The sequence below is a fragment of the Dermacentor albipictus genome, chromosome 1 (genome assembly GCF_038994185.2).
Source record: "Dermacentor albipictus isolate Rhodes 1998 colony chromosome 1, USDA_Dalb.pri_finalv2, whole genome shotgun sequence".
NCBI lineage: Eukaryota > Metazoa > Arthropoda > Arachnida > Ixodida > Ixodidae > Dermacentor > Dermacentor albipictus.
In genome coordinates this window covers 137,222,783-137,238,291 of record NC_091821.1, presented here as the reverse complement: position 1 = coordinate 137,238,291, position 15,509 = coordinate 137,222,783, and the positions used below count along the sequence as shown (strand labels likewise).

General features: G+C 45.8%; 1 protein-coding gene across 1 annotated transcript in view; it reads right to left on the bottom strand.

Annotated features, from left to right (window-relative positions):
* The window catches only part of LOC135911786 (beta-alanine transporter-like), a 69,527-nt gene that overhangs the window by 12,490 nt on the left and 41,528 nt on the right, over positions 1 to 15,509 (bottom strand). Inside the window, exons 6-10 of the mRNA XM_065444123.1 lie at positions 12,329 to 12,459; positions 11,183 to 11,394; positions 10,830 to 11,011; positions 8,526 to 8,680; positions 2,891 to 2,956 (exon numbers count right to left, since the gene is read on the bottom strand). Coding sequence (XP_065300195.1) covers positions 2,891 to 2,956; positions 8,526 to 8,680; positions 10,830 to 11,011; positions 11,183 to 11,394; positions 12,329 to 12,459 — 746 coding nt within the window. The remainder of the gene's footprint in view (positions 1 to 2,890; positions 2,957 to 8,525; positions 8,681 to 10,829; positions 11,012 to 11,182; positions 11,395 to 12,328; positions 12,460 to 15,509) is intronic.

Below are 15,509 nucleotides of genomic sequence, written 5' to 3'. Positions count from 1 at the left end.
CCTTCTAACTTCATCGCTAGTTATAGAAGGAGCCTCTGTAACCTATTCATTACTACTTCGATTGGAGGTAACGTGGCTGCTTTGGGTACTGTACAAGTCAGTATAGAATTATTCCTTCTTCCGCTGCTTTTACTATACCTTCGAGATTGCTCATGGTATTACCCTGCCTATCTTTCAGTGCCTACATCTTGGATTGTCCGATGCCTAGTTTCCCTCTCACTGTTTTCAGGCTGCGTCCATTCTTTACTGCTTCCTCAGTCTTTTGTAGTAGTGTAGTAGTGTAGTGTACAGCCGTTTACCTGTTGGAAGTATATAGCTCTCGTGTGGCCCTAACATGGCATCCTATGCGCTTGGTACAGTGTGATGATACGATCAGCATGTGGGAAACAATGCCTGTAAGAATTATTCCTTCTTCCGCTGCTTTTACTATACTTCGAGATTGCTCATAATATTACCCTGCCTATCTTTCAGTGCCTACATCTTGGATTGTCCGATGCCTAGTTTCCTTCTCACTGTTTTCAGGCTGCGTCCATTCTTTACTGCTTCCTCAGTCTTGTGTAGTAGTGTAGTGTAGTGTAGTGTAGTGTAGTAGTCTTGTGTGTGTAGTTTTTTTTTTATCCTTCTCTCTCCCCTATCGCATCCCCTTGCCCCTCCGCCAGTACAGGGTAGCCAACCTGAGATAATCTCTGGTTAACCTCCCTGTCTTTCCTTTGCCTTTCTCTCTCTCTCCTCAGTCTTTCTCACGTTATAATTTCGAATATCCCTTATTTTCTCCTTGTTGATCAGTTTTGACAGTTCCGCGAATTCTATCTTATCTCTTGAGTTGGACACTTTCATTCTTTGTCGTTTCTTTATTAGGTCCTTCGTTACTTGGGAAAGCTTGCCTACTGGTTGCCTTGGTGCCTTACCTCCCACTTCAATTGCTGCCTCTGAAGCCAGTCTAGTCGCGGTTTCATTCAGTACCTCTATGTCAGCTTCATCTCTCTGTTATAAGGCTGCATACTTGTTTTGCAAGTAAATTATGGGGTTTTACGTGCCAAAACCACTTTCTGATTATGAGGCACGCCGTAGTGGAGGACTCCGGAAATTTCGACCACCTGGGGTTCTTTAACGTGCACCTAAATCTAAGTACACGGGTGTTTTCGCATTTCGCCCCCATCGAAATGCGGCCGCCGTGGCCGGGATTCGATCCCGCGACCTCGTGCCCAGCAGCCTAACACCATAGCCACTGAGCAACCACGGCGGGTCTTGTTTTGCAAGTAGCAGCCCAAATTGGTCTGCTTTTACTCTTACTGCTTCTAGGTTGGCCTGTTTCTTCCTTACCAATTTTACTCTTTCTCCCTTCATATTGAGGTGAATCATAGACCGTACCAACTTATGATCGCTGCACTTTGCCTAACACTTCAACAGCTTTCACTGTGTTGTGATCGGCAGAAAGTATGAAATCTATTTCATTTCTTGTTTCACCATTAGGGCGCTTCCAGGTCCACTTTCGGTTGCTACGCTTCCTGAAGAAGGTGTTCATTATTCGCAGCTTATTCCTTTCCGCAAATTCTACCAGCATCTCTCCTCTAGCGTTCCTAGAATCGACGCTGTAGTTTCCCATTGCTGGTTTTGCTTGTTCACCAGCCTACTTGTTCCCCACTTTTGCATTGAAGCCGCCCATTACTACAGTATACTGAGTTACAGTAACTCACACACACACACACACACACACACACATATATATATATATATATATATATATATATATATATATATATATATATATATATATATATATATATATATATATATATATATATATATATATGTGGCTGCCTCCCGGCTCCACACTGTACTGACGTGTTATTCACTGTACCCGCCGTGGTTGCTCAGTGGCTATGGTGTTGGGCTGCTGAGCACGAGGTCACGGGATCGAATCCCGGCCACGGCGGCCGCATTTCGATGGGGGCGAAAACACCCGTGTGCTTAGATTTAGGTGCACGTTAAAGAACCCCAGGTGGTCAAAATTTCCGGAGTCCTCCACTACGGCGTGCCTCATAATCAGAAAGTGGTTTTGGCACGTAAAACCCCAAAATATATATGTTATTCACTGTGTCGGAATACCCGATAACTCTGGAGCTATTTCTCACTTTTTTTTTTGCCTCTAAGTTAACAAGCGACCACAGATGCGTAAGCACGTGTAGACTCGCTTGAACGGCCGCTGTCACCACCGCGCTTTCCTCGCGTTTCGAGCGCGCCAAAATGCAACCATCTCGGCCGGGCGTCTCAAACGCCGACACTTCGACAAAGAGCACGCGTGCACCGCTCCTGCGAGTGAAACGCGAGCGCGCTCTCTGCGTTTCGGCGTGAGCTCTGCTCACTTCGCGAGTGCATCTCCACGACTGCGCGCTGCCAAGTAAGTAAGGGCGCTTTCCAGCTGGAGAACGTCGGAACTTCAAAGCGCACCACATCCACCCTCGCTCTCCCCGACTTCCGTAGTGCCACCGTGTAAGACCGGCCTCGCGCGAGGGCTCTTGGCGCACTTGCATGTGCTCCTGTTCAGCCACCGGAAAGCTCCACAGGGCTCGATCGAGAACGAGAAAAACTAAAGTTGGCTGCTCAGCTAGGCGCGAATGTGTTTCTTGCGCTGTCTACAGTGCATATGATGAAGACAGGAGAATTTAGGGGCATGCCATCAACGTAGTGCTCTTTTAACAGGGAAGCTTGCGGCTGGTGACACGAAGCAGGCGCTTTTAGGTTTCAGAAAAGTTAATGTAACTGCACTGTTGTCAAAACTACAAATATCCGAATAAATGAATTCGGTTCTCAATGTCCCTGCAGCATTATGATCTACGTTTGGCAAATCCGCAAAAGTCTCTTTCTCCTTTTCTGTAAGGGCATATACCTTGGAATCGGAGACGGAACCTGCGGGTACTTGAACTCCCAGGCGATGCTCCGACATTTCATGTCTCTGAAAAGCATAGATAAAGGCGAAATTTCACGTTACCTGCTCTCAAAAAGCTTCTTCAACTTAAAACAAAACAGTTCATATTCGTAGTTTTTCAGGAATCCTTTCAAACACGACATGGAAAGGAACAGGGAGCCGTAATGATCGAAAAGTTAAAGAAGGACCTCCTCCCCCCCCCCCCCAAAAAAAGAAGAACGAAAGAAAGCAAGAAAGGCTCGAAATTTCATAATCCAAAGAAAGGGCAACCTTTTTCACTCTAAACGAGCCCGGATGCTTAGGTCTACTTTACCCGGACAAGTCATCTGGTTACAGCAAAGGGGCGTGAAAGCACGCCGATTTGTTAAAATTAAATTTATTTATTTAGAGGGTTTTACGTGCCAAAACAACTTTCTGATTATGAGACACTCCATAGTGAGGGACTCCGGAAAAATGAACCAACTGGGGTTCCTTAACGTGCACCTAAATCTAAATACACGGGTATTTTCGCATTTCGCCCCCATCGAAATGCGCCCGCCATGGCCGGGACAGCTGATTTGTTGAGGACTTCTCTTATTGTTCGGATTTATAATGCATCTACTAAATGCGAAACTTGTTGATAGGTCCTCAGGCACTGCAACCTAGAGCAACCGATAAAAATAACCCACCGACCTGCTTTTTCTACTTGAAAACAACGTTCAAAACATGCCAGAGTGGAATGCCGGCGCCTTGATGCAAAGACGCTAGTTTCTAACCTCGAGATTCACATGAAGCAAGTTAAACGTGAACTTCGTTCTCTCTTTTCCTTTTCCGTTCTTTTTTTTTTATCTCTCCTTTTTAAAACAGCGAGATCGCAAGTGACTCGGCCCCTGATGCCGAGCTTCTGTTATAAAGGCCCACGAGACGCTACTATCTGGACTCAATAACTTATCACACATACAATCTGCTCCACTTTTGTCCCGCCATGTCGAACCAAAAATAATTTTTGTGGATGGTTCATTGTACTCCTGCAGAGTTAGTTCTACAAGTCTGTTCACTGCACTTTCTCTTGTTCCTCACTTTTTGCTACACGCCGTTTATTTGAAAAATCTCCCATCTAGACTCAGGGACTTCTAAAAAACATTTCAGAAAAAAAAATTAAGATATACTTGTCTCTCTCGAACAAATTTATGCGACACATGCGCCGTCGTTGGTTCGCATTGTGTTTGGCCCTTCACAAAATTTGGCCGTACCTTCACATATCCCGCTTTTCTATTGCCGTCAAATAATATAAATAAATTCCCTTCAATGTTCTTTCTCATAGAATACGGCACATATATCAAACAGCTTTTTAGTCGGCTATTTGTTTAGTGTGGAATCACTAAGCAAACTTCATCGCAGAAGAACAGCTCTAATACTACGCCCGTAAGGAGAAACTGTAACTGATTTAGCGAAAAGCGGAATTGAAGACTTGGCCTGCTGCAATTCCAGAGGCTCAAATCAAATATATTGCTACAGACAACTGCCATGAAGATCATTTCAATGAGCCGGTAAGCATCTACCGGGCCTTATGTCCAAATCAACCAAAATACCTGACTCGACATATATATATATATATATATATATATATATATATATATATATAGAGAGAGAGAGAGAGAGAGAGAGAGAGAGAGAGAGAGAGAACGAGAACGAGAAGAAAGGGGGTTAACCGAGGGGCCCGATTTTTTATTACTCATATCATAAGAAGCCAACAAACACTGACACCAAGGACAACATAGGGGAAATTACTTGTGCTTAATAAATGAAATAAAGAAACGATAAACTAATGGAAATTAATGGTAATTTCCCCTATGTTGTCCTTGGTGTCAGTGTTTGTTGTTTTCTTGTGATATGACTAATAAAAAATCGGGCCCCTTGGTTAACCCCCTTTCTTCTCGTTATTACATAACGAGGGTCTCGAATCCGGCAACATTGATGCCTTCAGGTAGCATATGTGGGTTTATTGACCAGTTGCCTTCACCCTAAAAGATCACGTTCTCGTGACGCCTGCGGCAAAAAAGACGTTCCACGTCCGCCGCCAAGGTCTGTGAGTGGTGGCACTGGCTAACACTCCCAGGGTTCTGCTAGGACACATAAATACCCAAGAAAGTGGATGGGAAAACGGCGCCGCGGTAGCTCAATTGGTAGAGCATCGCACGCGAAATGCGAAGATTGTGGGTTCGGCTCCCACCTGCGGCAAGTTGTTTTTTCATCCACTTTAATTTCCATTAGTTTATCGTTTCTTTATTTCATTTATTGAACACAAGTAATTTCCCCTATGTTGTCCTTGGTGTCAGTGTTTGTTGGCTTCTTATGATATATATATATATATATTTGTGCCGCCAAGGTTTGTGAGTGGAGGCGCTGGCTAGCACTCCCAGGAGTTAGTTCTAGTAGTACCACATAGATATCCCAGAAAGTGGATGGGAAAACGGCGCCGGCGGTAGCTCAATTGGTAGAGCATCGCACGCGTAATGCGAAAGACACGGGATCGTTCCCCACCTGCGGCAAGTTGTGTTTTCATCCACTTTCAATTCCATGAATTTATAACTACTTCATTTCAATTAGCAAATACAAGTAATTTCTCCTGTGTTGTTCTTGATGTCTTTGTTGGCTTCTGATGATATGATAAATAAAAATCGGGCCCCACCTTTCTTCTCGTGTGTGTATATATATATATATATATATATATATATATATATATATTCACCACCTGCGAGCCGCCTCGATCGATGCGGATTGTTGCATTTACACTGACTGTCCAGAGCTTAGTTTCTCCAGCGAGGAACGCGAGAAAACGCACAGCCTCTCGGCTATAGGAATTCTAGTGCCCCGAGAGAAAGCTGGTTTTGAACGCACAAATTCCTCTCCGTGTTGTCACACGCCAGTGGCATCTTATTCAGTGACCTCTTGTCCTGCTTCACGCAACACAATTGGCGCGATACTGAGGCCTGGTCCTACACGATGTGAACACACCGCTTTTTCGAAGCAGGGACGTTACGCAATGCGGCATAGACACCGTATAAGTACGTGAGGCGACTGCCCGTAACTCTGTCGCTAGGAGTGCGCAAGTTGAACCATTCACCTTGAATAGATGAAACAAGATCAACTGCGCAAGCTTGTCAGCCGCCTTTACGCCCATCTTAACGGGAAGGTGGGTGGAAATGAAATTTTCGGCAAAATAGCCAGAGCCACGGTGACAAGAGCTAACGGGGCGCCACAAAGAGCGAGCTGCCATCTAACACTAAAGTTATGACGTGCAGTGCCGCGATTTCGTAGCGATGCCTTCCGTTCAATTATATGCCCCTCTTATCCCCCACCGGTCACGGCTGTCTCGTTCTGGCTCTCTCGTTCACGGCTCACTCGCTTTGGTCCCTGACGAAGTGCGAGGAGGAATAGAATCGAAAAAGGCATCGCTGCAAAATGGCTGCCCAAAAGCAGCACTGAAGGGTACGAAAAGTTCAGCTTGCAACAAGCAAAAGCACTGAACCTATAGCACTGCAATTTTTGTTCAGTTCAGTTCAGTTAGTTAGTTAGTTAGTTAGTTAGTTAGTTAGTTAGTTAGTTAGTTAGTTAGTTAGTTAGTTAGTTAGTTAGTTAGTTAGTTAGTTAGAACTGCAGCTCGAAGACTAAGCATGGGGACATAAATAGCACAGGACAAATTCGAGTAGTGCAGTGCCAAACACCGACAGCAGACAAATACTGAATGTAATGATAGTACAGGCGAGATAGGGGGCTAACAAAAAAAAGGAAAGAAATAATAAAGAACAGTTCGCTTAAAAAGTGAAAGTATGCAAAAAAGGGTAACACATTTACACTTACTCGCAGTCGATCGGCGTCGTGCAAAACTGGGTTTTCACTCGGACACCGCTCGCACCGAAGTGTTTCGGCAATAATTCGTTCCATCCACTTATGGTTGGAAAGAAGTGTAAGTGCGTGAAAGTATTTGCGTGAGCCAAATATGATCTAAGGACGGGATCATACGTGTGCCTACTCCATTTTGATCGTGAGTTTAAATGCACGTGAGGATTATATCACACAACACAGGCAATACAGAATATTGGGCCTCTAAATAAGGTTTCTTCGGTATCCTATGAGTAGAGTGTTGTTATCGTTCACTGGAGCCCCGACGGTGACAAATATCTTTCGTGGGTGTTGTAGATATATCGAACTGTTTTTTATTCTTTTCCAGCTCGCTAATATCTTTATTTAGGCATGGGACCTAAGTTTCAGCCGCATATTCTAACTTGCACTGCACCATAGGTTATAATCTTTATGTCGAATGGCGTTCTTTCTGAGCCTGTGCGAAAGGAACGGAATTCTTCTTTCAGGCACATGGCGCAAGTCTTATTAATAGGGCATCTTCGTGTCAGGCACCCAGTAATTTGGTGCTCCAAGTACTTGGATTCATTAACCAAGACAATGGAGAACTTTTTAGGCGAATACGTAAACTTCCAAGAAAACTTTCATATATGTAATCTGCACAAAAACAATGTTTCGCTATTTAATTCCGTTCATCAGCGTACACATCATTCCTAAACGGAATTCAGGTTGATTCCGCAAGCATTTCTGGTCCTTGGTAGTACGAATAGCCTTAAATAGTACATAGGTCATCTGCAGGATGTCCCATATTTGCGACCATTGTGTCCGTCGATGCAACATCATTATTCTTTTCTCTTGCCCTGCCAAAGCAGGTTCTACAATAACAATATCGAACTGAACACCTAATTATGACGTCGGCACACCGTTCAGTGCGTTTTTATTACACGCAGTGTGGCGTGCTTGGCCGTAATACACCAGCGTACTGGCAAGAAATACCTCGAAAAAGAAAAAAAAGAATCTTAAAGGTGTTAGCATGGCGTCAAGCAAAATTCACATATTTATGTAGGGTAATAACAAAAACGTCGTGCCCAACTTTAATGTTGCTTATAGGCACACGAAATCTTTATCGTGAAGCGTTTACAACAAATGCAAACATGAAAGAGAACGGAAGGCCCATTTGACGTAAATAGAACTGAGAAGGCATGGTAACCCTCGACCATAATAGCGCACGAAAAAACATAAACAACTGGTCTTATTATATCGAGACCTCTAGAGCGTCTGGTCAAGAATGCTAATTTCTCAGCAGTACGGAATCAATACCACTGTACTAGAAAGAAGAGCGACAGAAACGGCGACCAAAGTCACCTTTTTAAGCATTATTTCATTTTTGTTTTCCTAAATTATGGGGTTTTACGTGCCAAAACCACTTTCTGATTATGAGGCACGCCGTAGTGGAGGACTCCGGAAGTTTCGACCACCTGGGGTTCTTTAACGTGCACCTAAATCTAAGTATACGGGTGTTTTCGCCCCCATCGAAATGCGGCCGCCGTGGCCGGGATTCGATCCCGCGACCTCCTGCTCAGCAGCCCAACACCATAGCCACTGAGCAACCACGGCGGGTTTTTGTTTTCTTCGCGAATCTTCTCGACTAGACGTTATATTTGGTTAGACTCTCAACTTGTACTGAATGCTTTACTTTTCAGCACCGTCTACGATGCCGGGGCGTGACGCACGTGGCTGACGAGCTTCCTACCTGCTCTTCTCCCAAGACCAGGCTCCCCAGGGCGCGTCAGGTCGCCACAGGCACCAGAAACCCCGGACGCGCCTCGTGTCGCAAGCGAGCACCGAGAGGGCGCAGCTGAACGCCAGCAGTGCGCTCAACACGGCGAGTGTCGTCTCGGGGCTGTCCTGCGCAAGGCACACAAGCACTTCCCCTGAACCGGCGCCGGGGACCACCGTTGCCTCATTCGCGTCATTTCGCAGGGCACAGCCCACAAAGAAACTCACCTCTGCTTTGAATATCTGCTTTCGCCGAGGGCACGCCCGGAGCTGTCTTTTTCTTTCTCTCTTTTACGTAGATGTAGATCCTTGGGATATACATCCACCTTTTTTTTCACCTTCCTGCTCTTTTCTCCGCGCCTCTTCTTCTACACCTTCTCCCCCATCTATTGCGGGCAAAATGTCGTTCGTGTGACATTCGGGTACTATAGAAGTTGCACTCTGGGCAGAAGGGTTCTCATTTCCTACAAACTTATCTTAGGGAGAGAGAGATAATATGAAAAGAAGAGGGTAGGGAGGCTGACCTGGAAAGCATCTGGTTTCATTTGCCTTTTCTATACACATGAGAAGTGGGATAAGAAAGAAACAAGGTTCCGCCGAAAATTACGGGGAAACAATAGACGCGAAATAATTGAATGGTCATAAATTTTTATTTAAGTCATCCACTCGACCTTGTTTATTTACTTTGCATGACGCCTCGAAGTGGAGTCCTTGAAGGCTTCTTTGACTAGACAGACTAGACAAGCGTCCACTCTATGAAATCTGCATATCTCACATTAGTGTCAACAAGTAGCGGCGATAGCACCAGAGAAAAATGGAGCTGCAACGCGTGCTCCTACCCGTTAGAGTTCTACAAACATAAATACTACGAAGACCAGCGAATGCCGTCACGAAATATAAAGACACCATCATAATCCTATTACCCCATTGCCCCTGTTCTGCTTCAGTTGACTCCGTCCTATGTCTGCAAATTTCCGGATTTCACCAATGCCACCTTACCCTATGCTGTCCATGACTGCGTTTCTCTTATTTTAGCGTCTATTGTGCGACTCCAAATGATCTCCGGTTATCGGCTCTACACATTACCTGACCTGTCTAACTACACTTCGTAACCTGAATCTCAACTAGTAGATCAGCTACAACCGTTTGCTCTCAAGTCCATACTTGCCGTATTCTTGTATCCCATCCTTAGGTTCCTTCTCAAACTTTTTTCTGGTTCATATTTCCGCCTAATAGGTTAGTTCTGGCATAATGCCCTGCTCGTATACTTTTCTTTGCAAGGATAACGTTAATCTCGTTCATGAATTGGGAATGCGCGCCTTTAACGCTCCACGCCCCTTTTATTCGCCTGGACATTTTCTTCTCATGATCCGAATTTCTTGTTACTACTTGACCAAGACCAAGTTTACTCCTGTATATATATATATATATATATATATATATATATATATATATATATATATATATATATATATATATATATATATATATATATATATATATATACCAATACAGCTGAATTAGCGGTGGTCAGCTGCACAGCTAACCACCAATAACGAACTCTTGTTAACGTGGTCTGGCTACAGAACGTTACCTTAGTCATTACGTTACTTCACCATAAATCTGACAAAAAAAAGTTTTCAATTTAACGTATACTTAACAAATTAATACGTATAATAGTAACTATTCTGTTAATTTCACAGCTCAATGAGCAAAGTTGTCCTATCTGCCATAAGTCTATGTTCTTAGTATTTTTTAGCAAGGCTGTGTGTTTCTCGGCCACTTGTGCGACCAGTCTTTTCGCCATGCATTCTTTATCCCTTGTCCTGCTTTCTTAAGATCCGCTTTCTGCACATCATAAAATGGAGACAAAATGAGCACTTCCTCCTTGTCGGCCTCATCACTCGCTGTTCGTGGTGGTTTATCCCACCGACATGTCCTGAATCTTCTTGGTCCTGACTCGGCAAGCTGGTGCCCTCCGACGAACTCGGGAGACATGGGGGCCGGGCGCACCACCCAAGCCCAGACTCCACGTCCAGTATAGACAAATAAAGTTTGTGTGCTCGAACTGTTTATAAACGAGAGATAAAATAATATATTTAAATGGTCACTCCAGGCTTGGATACATAGCTCCCTTCCCCTTACCAACTGTTCGTAAAAGCAGATGCTGGCCAATCGTGATGCTCGACATATCAGCGAAGGCTGCCGCGGCCAATGACGAAATGGCAAACACGGACGAAAAACTTGGCGTATTCAGCCCCAGCAGAAAAGTCCTCACCGCGGGGAAAAGGAGCGGCACCACGGGGAAGGCCGCCAGCTCGGCAGCTTGCGCCAGGTGAGCGAGATGCTGGTGCCCGGGGCAGGGCGCACCCTCGAGCAACCAGGCCGGTAGCACCGCCAGCGAGCTGCCCACCGACGCCTTGGCCACCGCCAGCAGGCACAGGCTCAGGCAGGGACGCCCTGCGCCCGTTGAAGTCGTACTTCCACATAAGCAGTCCATCGTTATTGCCGCCTACAGCGCGCACTCGTTACGGTATCGTAGGAGTACCAAAAAATGCGAGCCGCACTCTAGTTATGGTACCATCGAATAAGAGAGCAAGCTCGAAATGACGACGAAGCTAGGGCCCGTACCGGCCAGGGCCAAGTGGGCGAGGCAGGCGGCTCCACCGGCCAAGCAGCCGCAGAAGACGACCAGGCCGCCGCCGGCGCGCTCGAGCAACGCGAGCGGCGCCACACAGGCCGACAGCTCGGCGCACGACATGAGCAGCAGGTGCAGGTACGAGTTGCCGGCCAGACTCGCCGCCAGGTACACTTGTGCCAGCGACACGGCGCCCGTCAGCAGTCTGCACGCGGTACAGATTATCTTGTAAGGCTCCCCGCAGGGAGGGATGCTTCAGGAAATCATTTGTGCGTAACGTATACGCTATTTATGCAAGCTCCAAGTTTCTATCTCGCGATAGCTGTACGTTATGGTCAAGTTGCGAAAGATGGCTTCGGCTATAATCGTAGAATGCTTCACTATAGAGCTACCAACAATGAATTTCCGTTTCCTGCGAGACGTTTTTCTACAAGCTGCATCGATTGTCCCACAGTGGTAGCACGCTCATATGTCGCCTCGCTGATTATGTCGTCTAACAACACAGCTGGGCACCGCGCACACAAAAAATATAACCCGTGGTTCGTTGTGCAGTGCTACACCACATCATAGACCGATTGTTTGGCACCGCAGGCAGTCTTGATCCTACTCCTAATATTCTTTTTCGACCGACGAATAGAAAAATTCAGGTTCACATCAGTACCAGCGCGGTTCTTTCATTGCACGTGGTACACCCCCCCCCTTCCTTATGTAACACCTTTTCCACTCCGTTTACATTTCCAACTTATGAACAAAATTTTTCTTAATAAAAAAAGAACAAGATATAGCCGATCACATCTAGCTAAAGTGGCAACATTTGTTTACAGCCAACTCGAAAACTAATTGCAATACGTACGACTTCCCTAATACAGCAAACTCGGAAAGTTGGCAGCGATCCACGATGGCGACAGTAGGACGGGGACAAAGGCGCAGCTGTCAACCAGTGCCGTCCTGCCACTGCACTCACTCTGTTTGTTTCTTTTTTTTTCCGGTCGCTTCTTTTCCCCCAGCTGCGTCTTGGTCGCCGTCCGACTGTCGCCACTGCGAGCTCGTTTGGCCGTATCGACGGTCACGTGAAAGAGCGCGCCGATCAGAGGCCGGCGATTCTCTCGCGCACGCGTGGCGCCAGGCGTCTCACGTACCCGACGATGAGCACGACGACAACACGCCGCCGCCTCGCGGACTGGACCCAGGGCAGCTGCGCTGGGAAGTGGAGGACCGCAGCGCTGCCGCTGCACTCGCCGCCGCTCAGGCGCGTCAGGGACGCGCGGAGCTAGAACAGAGAAAGCGCCGGTCTGTTGCAATACCCACTCCCACATGAACTCCGTATAGCACGCTGAAACGGTGCATGGTTGTCTCATTTTTTATTTCTTCATTTTTTTCATGGGGGCGAGGGGGCGGGGGTTGCATCGCACTTTAGGAGCAGAAATTTTTGTTTAAGTCTAGTTCGCAACCACGTGTAGATCAAGGACACATTATAACGACCGCATGGACCGCGGATTTTATGACGTGACAGCCGATTGCTAGCGATCACTGGCGGAAAGCATGCAATAAGGACAGGCTGAGCGCTATCACCGCCACTTTGTTCTACCTGTTCCCGCAGTTGCCGGCAATATACAGCTGCCATTTAGGACTCAAAATTCTGGTCTATATACCGAATGTGATATGCCGCTTGTACATGTTGATGCGTTGTAAACGGAGTGCAAGCCTTAGTGAAGCCTTCAAATGGCATTTTGTTTGCGTTACCCCGCGTCACTCTTGTAACCTTTCTTCTTCTTCTTCTTCTTCTTCTTCTTCTTCTTCTTCTTCTTCTTCTACTACTTCTTCTTCTCCTTCTTCTTCCTCTCTCTCTCTCTCTTGGTGATGAAATAAAGTGAACTCAAAAAGAAAAAGAAAGGAGTTGGAGGGGTTTACGTCGCGCACCTCTTTACGCCAGTCTCTGAATGGGGCGCGGTAGGTTAGCCCCAGTTTCTAAATAACTGGCACAATGCAAGCATCGTTATATAGAACATAAACGGAAAGAACGGCGGGAAGAGCTGCGCCGTCTTTTATGTTCGTTCCGCATTTGTCGCGCTGTTTGACGGTAACGATCAATCAACACCAGCTAGACCAACCGCGCTTCGTAAATGGAAGCATCTTGCGGAAAAGAGGCTGCTCAAAGATGGTCATTTAAAAATCTTACTTCTTGACGCTGTGCGCAGATTACTCGAAGCGAAAAAAAAATTGCCGTAATATGATTTTTCAAGCCACGAAGGCAATAAGATGACCATCAATGTTGTCGATCCACGGCACATTTAATACCACCCAGTCAATATAAATAATGTACACAAAAAGAAATACAGGCGCAGACAACTAACAGAGAAAAAAAAAAGCGTACAGGGCAAATTACATGCAAAAAACCTTTACCATCCGCCAAAAGTAGGTTGCAAATTTGTTTCGGACATTAACGTAAATTTAGAAGATGGACCGCATAAATAAGAGGTGCTCTTGTCCTCTGTTTCTGACTTCTTTCTTAGTAATCAGCCACAGTGATCCGAATCTTGTTGCTGCTCCAACTAGACTGAAAAAAACAGACCCATATTACCTGCGTGAGTGTAGGACAAAACTAAAATGCAGCATCACAGACAGCTATTGGTTTGATGAGCGAACGAATGAGCTTGTGGGCATAATTACTGCAGTTACGACAAATTCTACTCGCATGCGCATTGTCTAAAGTCAACACGAATACCTTCAGGCATATCTCAAATCTTTGTGCCGAAGATCATCATCGTGTAGAAATATCGAGGGGTAGGTATATAGTGTATGTTGTTCTGCCTACACGCTGTGTACCAGCGCCTCCTTTGTTTACAATAAAATGCAGCTAACAGGCGGTGGATCCTGACGTCGCCAAAATGGGGAGGCCCTGCCATCAGTTTCAGTGCACGCGAAAGATACTTTCGACAGACTTTGATATTGTAGACTCTGCCAAAATTTAATTGGGGAAGAATACGGTGTTCAAACCGGCGAAAAGAGAAGTCGGAGTTTTCTCCTCTTCTCATTTCATATTTGTTTTCTGTATGCAGCGCCTCCTTCTATACAACCCACCAGCTCGTCAGAAGAAAGCAAGAGTGCACGCTGATGCAATGCCACCAGGCAGAAAAATGATCATGCTCCATCGCGCAGCACGATCACGACGTGGAGACATCCACAGTAAAAACAAGCAGCACAAGTCGCGCGCGTGCCTTGCTTCATGAAAGCACACGGGGAAAAGGCAACATATCGCGATAAGCACGCGTCGCGTTAACTGCGCAGGTACGCGTTCGGTGTCGCTATTACTGTGGTTCACAGAACAGCGAGACCCTACTGTGTTTTAGGAAAGCTAATGAGTAGTGTGAAGAGAACGACTGAAAAATTATTACGCTCTTACTTACACTGAATAATTTTCTTTCTGTTAGCACGGACATTCTGTGAGTATTAAAACATGGCAGTGACGCTTAAATGTATAGCGACATGACGGCTTTCCTAAAGGACATTGGGGAATCAATAGCCGCTGCAACTATTCTGTTGCGGTTGCCTTCGTGTGGTTCACGCATTCTTTCTGTTTGTTTTTTGTTTCTTTTTTCTCGTGTCGTGTGTGTTTGCCTCGGTGGGTCACCAGAATGCGCGATTCGGCGGATGCGTTAATGTACTGTGTAGGAGAGTTTCGATGTACAAGGCGAGTAAAAAGACATTAGAACGCTGGAGCACGCGGTCCGAGAGCATTGTCACGCTTTCTACCGTTTGACGATACTTGTCGTTCAACGGCTTATCTAACACTGAGGCCTAGCCAACGAAGGGCCAGACTTTCCGAACTGCGTTTGGTAGGGAGCGCGGCAGTGATCTCAGACGGCATGATCCGGCGTTCTAGGTCACTTTCAGTCACTCTTTAACCCTATTCCTTACTGAAATTGTGCTTCTTCCCGCAATACTTAACAAAGTAAAGGATCCGGCTTCTTGTTCTTTACGCACTGAATACATCCAAGAGCGAGAAATTAAGAGCGAGAAGTGGATTGGAACACAGCGGGGACAGACAGATACATTCGTGTTCTCGTCCGTTTCGGGCTGCTGCCCTTATTCACTGCTCTTGTCCAACATGAGTTATATAGAGTTATATAGTTAACTGCATAGAGCACCTAACGTTTTCCGTTTTACGGAGAATGCAGCTCGCGTTTTCAAGTCATATTATAGAAAGGCTACGAGTTTCACCATAATATTTGGCTCTTCACAACAAGAAAAGTAACTGACGTAAATGCAGGACATGCATAATATAGATGCGCTCGTTATATGGGATAAAAATAGCATGCG